At 35.3% G+C, this 16,140-nt stretch overlaps 1 protein-coding gene across 4 annotated transcripts in view; it reads right to left on the bottom strand.

Annotated features, from left to right (window-relative positions):
- Positions 1-16,140, bottom strand: part of HELZ (helicase with zinc finger) — a 268,807-nt gene that overhangs the window by 52,299 nt on the left and 200,368 nt on the right. For all 4 annotated transcript variants that reach the window (XM_077163622.1, XM_077163623.1, XM_077163625.1 and 1 more), the window contains 4 exons: positions 10,883-10,962; positions 6,862-7,435; positions 6,228-6,465; positions 4,869-5,385 (listed from right to left, as the gene is read on the bottom strand). In XM_077163622.1, the coding sequence (XP_077019737.1) occupies positions 4,869-5,385; positions 6,228-6,465; positions 6,862-7,435; positions 10,883-10,962 (1,409 nt within the window). The remainder of the gene's footprint in view (positions 1-4,868; positions 5,386-6,227; positions 6,466-6,861; positions 7,436-10,882; positions 10,963-16,140) is intronic.

The raw sequence follows: 16,140 nt of genomic DNA, 5'->3' as shown, positions 1-16,140 counted from the left end.
ATTACATAATGATAAAAAAGGCCACTCTATCAAAAAGATATAACAATTATAAACATGTATGCACATAACAACAGAATCCTAAACTACATGAAGCAAAAATTGACAGAATTTAAAGGATAAGTAGATAGTTCAAAAATAATAGCCCAATTATTCAATACTAGATAATGGAAAGAATAACTAGATAGAAAGTCACTGAGGAAATAAAAGATTTGAACCATGCTATAAACCAATGAGACCTAGCATATCTATAGAATACTCCACCCAACAACAGCAGAAGTTTCTCAAGTAAACCTGGAATATTTTCCAGGACAGGACAGATGATATGCTAGCTCAGAAAACAAGTTCCAAAAATTTTTAAAATCATACAGGGCAGGCCACAGTAGCTCAGCAGGCAGAGTTCTCACCTGCCATGCCAGAGATCCAGGCTCGATTCCTGGTGCCTGCCCATGCAAAAAAAAAAAAAACATATGAAGTGGAGGTGCAAGGATAGTTCAGTGGTAGAATTCGCGCTATGCAGGAGACCCGGGTTCAATTCCCAGTCCATGCACTTTCCTGAAAACAAACAAAAAAAATACAACAAACAAAAATTCAACAAATGGTGCTGCAACAGTGGGAAAAATAATGCAATGTGACCCCACCATACTGCATACAAAAAAAAAAAAGAAAAAAAAATCATACAAAGTATGTTCTCCAACCACAATGAGGCTTAATACTGTTGAAATGGCAATATCCCCCAAACTGACCTACAGATTTAAAGTAATCTGAGTGCCAGCTGGCTTTTTTTTTTTTTTTTTTTTTGGCAGAAATTGACAAACTGGTTCTCAAATTCATATAGAAATTGAGGGAACCCAGAATAGCCAAAACAATCTTGAAAAAGAGCAAAATAAGAGGATCCACATCTCTGGGTTCCAAAATTTACTACAGCAATATAGTAACAAAGACAATGTGGTGCTGATATAACAGACCGAAAGATCAATGGAATAGAATTTAAAAAGCAGAAATAAACATATACATCTATGATCAACTGATTTCCAGCAAATGTGCTAAGATGATTCAATGGGGAAAAAAATAATCTTTTCAACAAATGGCGTGAGAAGACCTAAATATCCACATTCAAATAAATGAGTTTTCACTTCTACCTCACACCATATACAAAATTGAATTACTAATGGATCAAGAACCTAAATGAAAGCATTAAAACTATAAAACTCTTAGAAGAAAATATAGGCGTTAATCTTCATGATCTTGGATTAGGAAACAGTTTATTAAATAAGATGCCAAAAGCACAAGCAACAGAAGAAAAACATAGATAAACTGGACTTCATCAAAATATAAAATTTTTATGCATTAAGGGACACTACCAAGAATGTGAAAAGACAACCAATGAGTGGGAGGAAATGTCTGCAAATCCTGTACCATATACAGATCAATTATCTAGAATATACAAAAACACTTATGACTCAACAACAAAAAGAAAAAAACAATTTTGAAATGGGCAAGGATTTGAATAGATATTTCTCCAAAGTTACATAAATGGCCATATATGCACATGAAAAGATGCTCAACATCATTAGTCATTAATGAAATAAAAATCAAAGCCACAAAACAGACTACTTCACACACAAATCTAGGCTATAATAAAAAAGACAAACAATAATAAATGTTGGTGAGGATGTAGAGAAATTGAGACCCTCACTTTGCTGATAGGAACGTAAAATGGTACAGCCAGTATGAAAACAGTTTGGTAGTTTCTCAACATTAAACAGAGAGTTATCATATGACCCAGCAATTCCACTACTAAGTATATACCCAAGAGAAATGAAAACGTATGTCTATATAAAAACTTGTTCACAAATGTTCATAACAACCTTACTCATAATTAAACAGTGGAAACAATATGCATCAATTGATTAATGTAGAAACAAAATATGGTATATCCATACATACATTTACAAGGAAATATTAATAAACCATAAAAAGGAATGAAGTACTGATACATGCTACAATATATATATATATATATATATATATATATATATATATAAACATCAAAAATATTACGCTAAGTAAAAGAAGCCAGCCACATTGTACGATTCCCTTCACATGAAATGTTTCCAAAGATGTAGAAAGTAGATCAGTTATTGCCAGGGCCTGAAAGTCAAGGGGATTGGAGAGTGACTGTTTAACAGGTATGGGCTTTCTTTTCAGGGTGATGAAAATGTTCTGGAATTAGGTATTGGTGATGGTTGTTCAACCTTATGAATATATTAAAAGCCACTAAATTGTACACTTCAAAGTGGTGGGGTTTATGTTAACTGAATTTTATCTCAAATAAATAAAACACCATGTTAACTGAAGACTAAATTACTTCTCAGTTGTAAAGCTATTTACATTACAATTTGAAATATGTCAGATGAAATAATGTCAGATGTGTGTCAAATCTTTGTAAAGTATGGTTGCAAACTTCTAGATCTTCAGAGTATATAAAGAGATAACAATTCATCTTTATCGTACTTATAACTTATTTGAGCAGTCAATGAGAGCAATTGAGTTGTATTAGTGATAGTTATTTTGAGCCAATCAATGAATACTGGAGCAATTCTGATCAAATTACACCCAAAACCCTAGAAATAAGATATAGAGTTTTCCCTATGAAACGTGACTTTTTTTTCCCTCTCTTTATCTTTTTTTATTTTTAACTTTTTTTATTGTATAGAATAACATATACACAAAGCAAAGAAATAAAAAAGCAATAGTTTTCAAAGCACTCTTCAACAAGTAGTTACAGGACAGATCCCAGAGTCTGTCATGGGCTACCATACCATCCTCTCATATTTTTCCTTCTAGCTACTCCAGAATATAGGAGGCTAGAGGGCTTAAATATTTTTTTATCATCACAATCGACTTTTCCTCCTTTTTTTGTGAAAAATAGCATATACACAAAAACCTATAAATTTCAAAGCACAGCACCACAATTAGTTGTAGAACATATTTCAGAGTTTGACATGGGTTACAATTTCACAATTTTAGGTTTTTACTTCTAGCTGCTCTAAAACACTGGAGACTAAAAGAAATGTCAATTTAATGATTCAGCATTCATATTCATTTGTTATAATCCTATCTTCTCTGTATAACCCCACCATCTTTGATCTTTCCATCCCTCTCTTTAGGGGTGCTTGAGCTATGGCAATTCTGAATATTTCATATTGGAAGGGTCTGTTACTAATATGGAGAAGGGAGATGGAACTATCTGATGTTCTGGAGAGGCTGGGCTAGGTTCCAGGACTTATCTGGACCAAGGACCCATCTGAAGGTTATAGGTTTCTGGAAAGTTACTCTAGTGCGTGGAATCTTATATATTGCCCTAGGTGTTCTTTAGGATTTGCCTGGAATGGTCTTGGTTGGGGGTTAGCAGGTTATGATAGGCAGCAAGGTCTAACTGAAGCTTGCTTATGAACAACCTCCAGAGTAGCCTCTCGACTCTATTTGAACTCTCTCTGCCACTGATACTTTATTAGTTATACTTCTTTTCCCCCTTTTGGTCAGGATTTACTTGTTGATCCCACGGTACCAGGTCTGGATTCATCCCTGGGAGTCATTTCCCACGTCGCTAGGGAGACTTTCACCCCTGGATGTCAAGTCCCATGTAGTGGGGAGGGTAATGATTTCATTTGCAGAGTTGGGCTTAGAGAGTGGGTCCACATCTGAGCAACAAAAGAAGTCCTGCAGAAGTAACTCTTAGGCATGCCTATAGGTAGGCTAAGCTTCTCCACTACCTACATAAGCTTCACAAGAGTAAGTCTCATGATCAAGGGCATGGCCTACTGATTTGGGTGTTCCTAAAGTTGGACAGTTATCAGGGGATTCTCTGATGGTAAGATTTAACAGTTCCATATTCTGAAACATGACTTTTTAATCAGCATCTATAGCTGAGAATTTGTGAACATGTGATTTAATTTTTAATTAATGAATTCTAATGGTATTTTAGAAATCATCTTGTAAGTGCCAAAACAAAGCTAACATCAAAAAATTATTTTCATCTATCAAAACCGAAATTTTTATCCTGTTTTAAGAAGATGTCATTGATAGTGATCACAACTAGCTTTACAATTCTTATCTTTAAACAGTAAACTTAATGAGAATAGCCAGACAATGTTTTTATAGTTCACACCAAGTATAAGTTTTATAACCTGGAATCATTATGTTTTTCAAATAAAAAAAGTCGCATAAAGATACTCTTTGGAAATTATTAACTATTTTAAGATAAAAATTCAATTTACCTTAAAATGCTTTGTTTAGCAGTTAATTCTACGTTGAACACCTGAAAATTCTGACATGTGGAAATCGTTGTATCATTGTATATCAACGGCCTCAGTCTAAGAGAGCACCAGGATAAGTGGCAAGATAAAGAGCAGAGTACCTGGAACTGTCCAGTGGCTGAGAAAAGCCAACATTTTTGGAAAGCTCTGATTAAGAAATTTGCAATTAACAAATGTGACTTAAGACAAAAAGATGACTCACTAAAAACCATTTCCCCAGATTTGGAAGGACAAAGCTGCTTGAGTAATTTCAAGTCAGATGGATGTCAAATGTTCCAAAACAGCAATAAAAGGCTCTAAAAGGCCCCATGTTTCAATGATAATGATCATACTACAAAATTTGAAATACCACAGTAAGAGGAGGGAAATTCAAGTAACTCTAATAAAAACCTTCAGAACCTGCCAGATACCATCCAAGAAAGGATTATCTTAAAAGACAATTAAATTCAGTAAGATGTGTCCACTACTATCAACAAATCCATAAATACTGACTTTTTTCACAATCAACTAATCCCAAAATGCAAAAAGGAAAATAAAAAAGACATTTACCTCTTCTAAGCTAGGGAGCGAAGAAGAAGATACTGTTCGAGATGACAATGGGTGAAATGGCTCTTGACCAATAGCATGTTGATGATTCTGAATTTGTACAAAAGGGTTTTGCGGTGGCCTGTGAGGCAATGGAGGTAGGCCATAGGGAAAGCCCGGCCCCATTAGATGATTTTGTTGTAAATTAGCAAAAGTCCATGCTCCATCAGGTGCCAGGTACTTCAAGGGAGGAGGGGTAATGTGTTCAGATGGCAACGAGAAAGGCGAGCTGAATATCTGGGGTGGTAGGCGCTGTGGAAATGCTGGGCTATTGGCTACTTCAATGTCTCTGTTGTTGTCACTAAAGTTAGAAAAGTGGCTACTGTGGTCTGAACTGGATGGGGGAGATGGGACTGCTGGTGGGCTCCTAGTCTGAATTTGTCTATATTGTAAAAGTCTTGATTGAGGTGGTGGCATTTCAGCTAGTTCTCGTGTTTCACTTTGATCACGACTGGAAAGTCCTCTGATTAAGTCTTGAAACCTATATAAAGACAATGAAATATGATGAGGAGAAACCAAAAGAAAGACTCTACCATATTAGGAGAGCTTGGTCAACTAGACATGTAATTTCTACAAAAAAAATCATAATACTTAATGAGAACTAACATTAGTTAATGGATCTAATCTCAAATGTAACCATTAGCACTCAACAGATGCTGAACTGCAGACACTAAATACGTCTGAGTACCTGACTGGGGGAAAATATACATATATATATATTTCTTTTCTATTAGTATTAAAAACAACTGTCTTTGTTGCGAAATGCTTTTAATAAATGGTAGTTAAAAAAGTCCACCATGATGATGACTTTATTCAGAACGAATTAAGAAATACTTCATAGCATTCACTTGAGTCTGGCCATGAAAACAAGTTTAGCATCAGGACTGAACACTCTTAACTACTTGTAGTTATAGATAGGTAGAATTCTGTGCTACTTAAAAAAAAAAATTAACAATAAATTCATGTTTTAACTTTGAACCTTTAATTTACTTCTGCCCTTATTCGTTCTTTGTAAATATTAATAGTAAGTATGAAAAAAACACCTGCAGTGATGGTATGTTTCTTTCACAGGACAGACTAGAAGGTGGTTAATTAACATTCCATAGTGGATCATGTGTGCCAAGATTTGTACAAGAGTTGCTGCTACATGAATTATCTATATTTTAGAGTGAATCAAGAGAACTTTGTAGCACATGACTAAAAGGCCATCAAGCAATTTCTTTGGGAGAATAGTCTAATGACACTATCAGGACTACATTCAAGAAGAAAAATAGTGGGAGGTAGTGTTTCAGAGGCTATCCTGAGACTGCTGAAATAAGGCACCTTGAGTATGTAGTTTCTGCCTCATCTTCAGCACTGTTGGTGAGCTTCCAGTCTGTCCTCACTTGAGGTTGATGTAATCCAACAGGTGGCTGAGGAAGATGTTGGAGGTGAGGATGGTGATGGTGTGGATATGGAAAACTGCCATGACTGAGATAGGCAGTATGCTCAGTCCACTGCTGTAACCGTGCTTGCTGCTGCCTTAACGTTTCCAGAGCCACACTCCCATGCATACGATGATCTACAAAAACATTTGCGAAAATTTTAATTTTTTCAGATTCACTTTTTCCAAGAGTTTATACAACCAAATTTTCTTCACAAAGACAAAGAAATGCTACAATTTGGTTTTGGTGAAAGTAAATGTTTTCTAAATTTGCCAGTAACTGGAGTTATGGTAATTACGACAATTCTTCCTTACTTTAATAATAATGTAATTTGCCATCAATTGGATACTTGATAGTATACAGCATTTGGAACGAGACTTGATTATTACACCAAATCACTGATTTGGGGGGAAATTTCTTAAAGAAATGAATCAATGGTGACCCAATTAATATTATATAGTATATCTTGTTTTAAGTAAATAGTCACTGAATTTTTTCACATCCAGCATTGACAGAACATAGGGAAAACTTACCTAAAGCCTCCCCTATAGTCATTCCAGAGGGGTTCTCCTCAATGAAGTTATTCAGATGTGAAGGAAGGATGGGGCTGGGCTGTGCAATGGCCCTCAGGGGACTGTGGCTTTCTTGCAGTGTGGGAGGGGGCTGCTGCTGCTCAGGAATCACAGCCTCTGCAGGAGGAGACTGCACTCGATGAGAAACTGCATTATTAAAAAAAGTGTTGTTGGGTCCTGACTGGTATGCAGGAGAAAGTTGAGGAGGTGGCTGCTGAGTCTGCTGATTTAACTGATTTTGCTGCTGGACTACCTGATTTGGTTGGGGTGGCATTTGATTTGGTTGTTCAGGTAAATTATTCTGTTGCTGACTTAACAAGTTGTGTTGCTGCGGAATTGGAAATGGTGGCCTTGGTAACTGGGGAAGGGGATGAAAATGGCGATTAGGGATTGCATACTGTGCGTGAGGAGAAGGAAGAGGAAGATTTATGTGTCTTGGGTTGAGATTATCTTTGCGATGAAATTTGGTATTGGGATAAACAACACCAGGACGTGATTCAGGACTTCTGTTCTGTGGATTTGATTCCAAATCAACCTGGGGGGGGAAAAAGCCAATTTTTTTTTTACTACAGAATGCCAAGTCCGGTAGCTTTCCATCATCTTTTTCCATCCCTGACACAACTAAAGTGCAAGATACATTCTTATCAGTAATGGGAAGAATGTTGGGTGCCCAGCCCAATCAATCACATACTGACAATCAAATAAGGGAATAAATATTTTTTGAATTAGGAAAGATGAAACAGTAAAAAAAAAATCAGTATATTAAGTCTAAGTCATAAGAAAGAGACGCTTCCATCTTCTTAGCATATTCACTTTAATTCCTTTAGAGATATTATCTTTAATTTCAAACTTTTCTCCTTAGAAAAATAAGCACTTATTACCATTTATTTCATTAAAATGTTTTATTTCCTTCTAGTTTTATTGTTTTTATATATTTAAGCTATTTCCTCAAATATATACACATTAATAAAAGATATTTATCTCAATTTAGACAACTTTGAAATGAACAAAGAAATAAATAGTACATCACCTTTGCATAACCAATTTTGTTCTCAATTTTCGCCATTATATACTAACATTTATTTCTTCAACAAACATTTATTGAGGACCTACCAAGGATATTATGCCGGTGTTACAGATTAGAAAAACAGTAAGATTTAGCCTATATCCTGAAGAGTTTAGAGCAGGAGTCAAATTATAGCCCCCAGGCCAAATCTAGCATACCAGGTTTTTCCAAATCAATTTTATAAATTAAGATACATATTGTTTACAGCTGCTCTATACTACAAGGGAATGTTGTCATCTTTCTAAAACACCATCATAAGTGATGACAATGGGAAAAATGAGACGTAAGGTGGAAAGAGACAAAATGTCTTTTCTAGATATAATAAAACACTCAATGAGCTGCTTTGGCATATCAATCTACTTAAAAGTTTCAAGGTTGAAGCATTCACTGAGGAACCAGTATGTGCCTCACCAGAGGCTCTCTAGTGAGGCATGAAGGTGACTGCTTCTAAAGAAACAGAACAAGTAGCTTGTCCTGAATTGAAGGTGAAGTACTCCAGATTTCTACTTGGTGACCAAGTTATTACAACAAAAGGTTGAGATGTCCCAATCATGGCCAAGTGTATTCTCATCTCTAATCTATTAGCCCAAGTGAGCTGCCATTACATTTGGCCAGTCAAGTCCTTAAGATAACTGGACTAAAAAAAGAAGTAAAGAGGATGACTACTCTCCCTGTCTTCCCAAGTAGCTATAAATGCACAGCCTTCAAATATCTCAGAACCTGATTAAGATTCTTTATAAATGAAACATTTTCCCCCATAAATCTTCAACATTGTAAGGAATGAAGCCACATCCATCTGGGATATACTTTTCTCCAGAAGATGCTGACAGTACACATACTCCAACTGCATGAAGGAGACCATGGTTCAATGTCAAGATCAATTGTGGATAAGCCGCTGTTTTAATTGCCTCTTTTACTTCTGACTTTGACATGGACAGGAAGCTAGACCTGCATCACAGCAATTTAGACCAAGGCTATGGGACTCAACGTTATTGTAAAGGGCTTGCTAACTAGGATTAAGGACTATAAAGTCTAAAGAAGACTATATTTACTATTATCAGAATAAGATTATCCTCTGTCACTATTTTCTCATAATACTGATGCACTGAGTCAAAAAGAACTAGAAACTCTTTTGTCCCCCCCTTTGCTGAGAAAGAAAATGAAACATGTCTGTTAGGTTACCTAGTTTACTATCAGGGAAGGTTCATTAAAGAAATTTAAAGTTAAGGACATGAGAAACACTTAACTACCTTGACTTTAGTTGTTCTGGATAGCACTGAAGTCTCTTGTGGTTGGTTTAGTCCTAGGCTGCCTCTCACAACAACCACTGCTGTTGTTGCTATACTACTCTAATATGACATTTATTCTCTTTCTCAAACATATACCACTTATACTTTCACTGCAGTGCCCCTCTTCCTCTAACTGGAGGTTCTTCTGACTGCCTCATTTTTACTGCACTCCTCCAGTGAGTACTGAATTCTTTCAGTTATAAAAACTGTGAGTTAGAGATGCTTATGGGATAGAAGCAATTGAATATTGAGAAGAATGGCTTAGAAGTAAGGCTAAGATTGAAGATACAGATTTGGAAGTCATTTACCATGGAGCAGGCACGGAAAATCTTAGATTAGCTTATAGTAAGAAACTACAGAACGAAAACAGAGATAGGATAATGACAGAACCCTGGGAAACTTCAATTTAAGGACTAGGGACTGAGGAAGGAGGGGGTGGATAGGGACTTATAAAAGAGACAGACGTGCACATTAGAAAAAGGTGTGTAAAAGTAGAACGTTCTGAAAAGAAGCCAAAGGAAATAAGATGGTCAAGAAGACAGAAGTAGAAAACACCCAAGTAACAAAGAAAAGTCAAGAAACTGAAGTATATTCATAAGATTTGGTGACTTGGAAGTCAACAGTTTCAGTGAAATGTTGAGGCCTAATTACTAGATTGCATGATTTAAGGAGTAAGTAAGAGCTGTGATGGAAAGGAGAATTAGGAAATAACAAGGGAAATGACAGCCAAAAAGCAGTACTTAAAAAAAAGTTTATCAATTTACTTACTTTAGCATAGAAGAAATGTAAACATCTTACAGTCTGAGTAGGAAGAACTAGTCAGTGGAAAGAATCTAAAGATAAATGAGGAGAAGGGACAAGGGCTATGAAGTGACAAGAAGAGGAGGGATTCATCTTAATAGGAACTCTTCCTCTGAAATTAGTGATGAGGAGTAAGGATGCGCAAGGATATAGAAAATGCAATAAATTAATGGGGTAAAATTCTGATAATATAAGGCTAAGGTCATCCCTCATAATAAGGATAATAGAAGGTGAGAGGTAAAGAGGCTTGCAGAGAGCCACTAAGAAAATTTGGGCTGCAAATAAAAGGAATGCAGAATCAACTGATATTAGCAAACAGGAATTTCCAGTGGCAATAATTCAACCAATGATATGATTTCGTTTAACTGGGCTCACAAGCACAGAAGCAGAGAAAGGGCACAAATAGACTAATAGTTAGGGATTTATATCGTGGGAGTGACAGGAGAACAAGGGCGAAGAAGGGTGAAGGACTTGAGGAAACTAAGCCTTCCTCTGCATGATAACAGCTCTTCCCATTTTGAGATCATTTTCAGTGACCAATGTACAGCTGTCTTCATTTGCCACCTTATCACAGAAAATCTCTAAATTCAAGTCTACTACTAAACAACAGTATTTGAGAAAAATTTACCAGATAAACGAAATAAGGGAGCCAAAGAAAAGATAAAAGGGGAGAGGGCAACATGACCCACCAGATCCTTGTAGAATAATATACATAAAAGACATATGTAAAAAGGGAGATACTCTCCTGTAAAACCTCAAGATTCTAAGATGATCACTTAGACTAAATCCATTAGAAAAATGCATTCACTAAATGTAATCAGCATACCTGTTTGGGTTCTGTAGGCTTTTTCTCTGGTGTTCGAATCTTATTAATTTCAGGTCCAGGATTATTTGTATCACTTTTACCTAAGAAAATATTTTAAAATCCTTATAAATTTTTTGCCAGTGGATGCAACATTTCCAACAACTATCCATAATTAGACAATATTTGAAACATTTTCCACCCATTACTGGAAATTTATATTACTGCTTGGGTTTTGCTCTTAAATTTTCAGAATTGCAGCGTCACTGCAAGAAAGAAAATTTATAAATGAAACAAACCCCATTGACAAGGCAAAAGCTTAATAAGGGAATAATAGCCTTAAAACATAAATTAATACCAAAGGAAATCATCCAATCTCTAGGAATTGAGATTCTAGCCTCATTTTCTCAGACTAGACACATAAAGGACTTGGCATTCTTGTTTATTTATGAAGATTTAATGCCTTAATCATTTCCAAATGCCAATTAAGCAAAAATGAAAATAATGTGTCTATTCAATTTAGTAAAAGATTATAAATTGAATAAAAATATTAGAAAAAGAATGTAGATTTTATTGTTTAAAATAACAAATATCAAACTAAATATAAGTGGATGATAAATAGTAGAGAAGCAAAGTTAAGTAAAAAAAAAAAACACAATAATAAAAGACTTAACACTGCTTCATGGATGTGAAAGGCCTTTAATCTATAAGAATTAATTGCTTATATATTTGAAGTTCCTTGAAGAAATCCTTGATTTGGATTCTTAGTTTGCAATCATTCTTATAGCAATGTCACTAGAACTTTGTAAAATGAAATATCATGCTAAAATGGCTTTACTACTAAACTTCAAGAGACGAAAACTATAATGACTGAGATGAAAAGCACACTAGATAGGCTTAATGGCAGATTATATACTGTACAGGAAAAGTTTAGTGAACTTGAAGGCTCTTTAGCAGAAATGATTCAAAATGAAACTCAAAGAGAAAAAGGAATTTTTTTGAAATGAAGAGCTGTGGGACAATGTTAGGTGGCTGAAAATATGGCTACCTGGAATCCTAGAGGAAGAGGGGAGGTGCAAATTTAAAAATTTGATTAAAAACTATAAAACCACAGATCCCAGAAGCTCTACACACCCCAAACACAAGAAATATGAAAAAAAAAGATTATAATCAAATTTCTCAAAACCAATTATAAAAGGAAAGTCTTTAAAGCAGACAGCTAAAGACATGCTATGCAGAAAAACAAAGATAAGGATGACATCAGATTTCTCACTGGAAACAATGAAAGTGAGAAAACAGTAGGGTATTATCATTAAAGTACTGAAAGATAAAAACTGCCAACCAAGAGTTCTAAACACAAAAAATATATCTTTCAAAAATGAAAGTGAATTAAAGGCATTTTCAGACATATAAAAGCTGAAATAACTCACTACCAGCAGACCTCCAGTATAAGGAATGTTAAAAAAAAGTCCATTAGGCAAAGGAAAAAGGCTATCAGATGGAAATACAGATACAGAGAAGGAAATAAAGAATACTAGAAACGGTGACTATGCGGCTATAAATACATGACTTTTTTTCGTATTATTTAAAACTTTTTAAGAAAACAATTATTTAAACAAAAACAATAACAAGGTATTAGGGGTTGATAACATGTAAAAGTAAAATATATAACAATAGCATAAAGGCAAGGAGAAGAAAAATTGAAATATTATAAAATTATGTGATTATTTATGAAGTGGTAAAATATCAATGTGAAAGTAGACTGATAAGTTAAAGATGTATACCATAAACCCTAAAGCAATCATTAAAATAATAAAAAGATTACAGCTAATAAGCCAACAATGGAGATAATATGTATGGTGGTTTGAAGCTGTATGTACCCCAGAAAATCATGTTCTTAAAGCTAATCCATTATTGTGGGTGTAAACCCACTGTAAACAGGAACTTAAAAAAAAACATTTTTTAGGGGGTGGTGCATGGTCCAGTAACCGAACCCAGGTCTCCTGCATGGAAGGCGAGAGCACTCTACCACTGAAACACCTGTGCACCCTTCTAAGCAGGACCTCTTGATGAGGCTATCTCAGTTACAGTGTGACCCACCTCATTCAGGATGGGTTTTACTGGGTTTTAATACTATTACTTAAGTCATTTATAAGTGGAATGAATAGATAGATAGATAGATAGAGAGAGAGAGAGAGAGAGAGAGAGAGAGAGAGAGAGAGAGAGAGAGAGAGAGAGAGAGAGAGGGAGGGAGGGAGGGAGGGAGGGAGGGAGGGAGAGAGAGAGAGAGAGAGAGAGAGAGCCCTCAGAGCAAAAAGGTGAAATCAACAAAAACCAAAAGAGAAGGAAGAGACCAGCAGATGCCACCATATGACAGAGGAATCGCCAGCCACCAGTCTTTGGGAAGAAAGCACTGCCTTGATAATCCCTTGATTTGGACAATTTCTCAGCCTTAACACCGTAAGCTAATAAGTTCCCAATGTTCAAGCTGAACTATTTCATGTTATTTACTTTAAGCAGCCTAAAAAACTAACACAAATGGAATCACAATAAATAATACAAGAGGAAGCAGAAATAAAAGTAAAAAGGGAACAAAAAGAGAATCGACAAAAAGAAAACAAACATCAAGATGATAGACTCAAACCTAATTATATAAATACTTACATTAAATGTAAATGGTCTAAACACCCCAATTAAAAGGCAGAATTTGTCACACTGGATTAAAAAAGTCAAAAGCCAACTACTAACTACAAGAAAGGTATTTTAAATAGAAGAAACAAATGGGTTAAAAGTGAAAGGACAGAAAAAGATACGCTAATATGAGTCAAAAGAAAGCTGAAGTGGCTACAATGATATGAAACAAAATAGATCTCAGTGCAAAGACTATTATAAGGAATAAAGAAGGTGCTTTCATATGAAAATGGATTCATTAATCAAGAGGACATAACAATCCTAAACATTTATGCACCCAGTAATAGCTTCAAAATTCCTGGAGCAAAAATTGATAGAACTTTAAGGAAAAATAGACCAATACTAATTTTACAGTTGATTTCAATACTCCTTTCTGAATGTATGAAAGAAAAAGTAGATAGAAAATCAGCAAGGATATAGAACTAAACCTGGAAAGCACTATTAATCAATTTGACCTAATTAACAACATTTATAGAACACTCCATACTTCACAAGCACACACAGAGCATTTATGAAGACAAACCATATCCTGGGCCATAAAACAAATCTGATTAAATTCAAAAGGATTCAACTAATATAAAATATGTTATTTTACCATATGGACTTAGTAGAAATCAGTAACAGAAGAATTCTTGGAAAATCCCCCAAGTGACTCGAAACTAAAAGTTACATTTCTAAATAACATAAAGATAAAGGAAAAAGTCAAAATGGAAATTAGGAAGTACACTGAATGGAATGAAAATGAAAATACATCATACTGGAATTTGTGAATACACTAAAACAGTCTTAGGAGGAAAATTATAACATTTAAATACCTATTTTAGACTAAGCTTCCACCATATCAAAATTTGTTCAAAAGCCATATACTGAAAACTTTTAAAAACTGCTGAAATTAAAGACTTTTAAAAATGGAGAGATATACTCTGTTCATTGATGAGAAGACTCAATATTAAGATACCAATTCTCCCAAATTGACTACAGATTCAACAAAATCCCACCTGGATTATGCATAGAAATAAATATGCTAATTCTTAACTGAGAAGGACCTAGAATTGATGAACAATTTTGAAAAATAAGAACAAAATTGGAGGATTCATACTACTGGATTTCAGGACTTATAAAGCTAGAGTAATCGAGATACCATACTGGTGTAAGCATAAACATATGCATCAAAAGAAAAGAACAGAGAGTCCAAATATATGGTCAATTAATTTTCAACATAGGGACCAAGGTAGTTCACTGCTGGAAAAGTAGGGTCTTTAAAATAAATGGTGCTGGAACAACTGAACATCCGTATTTTTTAAAAGAAGAACAAAACAATAACAGAAACCCAACCTCAAATTCCTCTTACAACATATGTAAAAATAAACTCAAAATGAAGCTAATAAAAGTGGTAAAACTATAAAACTTCTAGAAGAAAACACAGACAAATGCGATAGAAAGATCAAAGGTGATGGTGGAGTTATACAGAGAAGGTAGAGTTTAACAAACAAATACGATTGCTGAATCATTAAACTGATATTTCTTTTAGTCTCCAGTATCTTAGAGCAGCTAGAAGTAAAAACCTAAAATTGTGGAATTGTAACCCACACCAAATGATGAAGTCTGTTTTCCAACTAATTGTTGTGCTGTGCTTTGAAATTTATAGTTTTTTGTATATATGTTATTTTTCACAAAGAAAAAAAGTTGATTGTGATGATAAAAAAATATTTATTCCTTCTAGCCTCCTATATTCTGGAACAGCTAGAAGGGAAAATCTGAGATGATGGTACAGTAGCCCATAGCAAACTCTGGCATCTGTCCTGTAACTACTTGTTGAAGAGTGCTTTGAAAGCTATTGCTTTTTTCCTTTCTTTGCTTTGTATATATGTTATATTATACAATAAAAACAGTTAAAGCAGGAAGTGACGTTATCAACAAGGGACCTAATAAATGGCTACTGAAAAATATCTCCCCAAAGACTGAACATATTGGAAAAAAAAGAACAATTTTGAAATGTTCAGAACTCTGGAGGAAGATATAGAGTAGAGAAGGACCTTACACATGCCAAATTGAAGAAAGAGATAAATATCAGGTAGAAAACTTCTATACCAGACCAGCCAATCCCCTCCTTTCTCCCATACTCAGAGTCTCACACAGTGTGGGAGGGACACAGAGACAACAACAAAGATCCCTCCCACTGGGGACAGAATATAAATTCTCTCACAGCAGTGAGACAGACCCCCATTGTGTGAGAGGACATTTCAAAACCCAGGTTAGTGAGGGACAAAGAGTCTGAGAAAATGTGGACAGAGAATGTGTTTCCAGCCCAGGTCCAAAAGCCCTTCCCCTACCACTCAGGAAAACAGCAGCAGGCTACCTGATCTTTACCTGTGGGTGGCTGAAAATTGGGATGGTTGGGGGAAGTCCTCGGTCTGGGGTAAAATGGGGGACAACCCTAAACTCCACCAGATTTTTGTCGGCAAAGTGAGGGCACAGGAACCCTGCAATTTCAACCCTGCTCAGTCAGACACAGCCTGGGCTCAGAAGGCAAATAGCTTCTGAGGACAATTAAGTTACTGAACAGTGCCATCTGCTGGACAGACAGGAAA

Source organism: Tamandua tetradactyla, chromosome 6, assembly GCF_023851605.1.
Source record: "Tamandua tetradactyla isolate mTamTet1 chromosome 6, mTamTet1.pri, whole genome shotgun sequence".
In the NCBI taxonomy this organism is placed as follows: Eukaryota; Metazoa; Chordata; class Mammalia; order Pilosa; family Myrmecophagidae; genus Tamandua; species Tamandua tetradactyla.
Note: the sequence above shows the minus strand (reverse complement) of the source record. Positions and strands in the feature narration are given on the sequence as shown.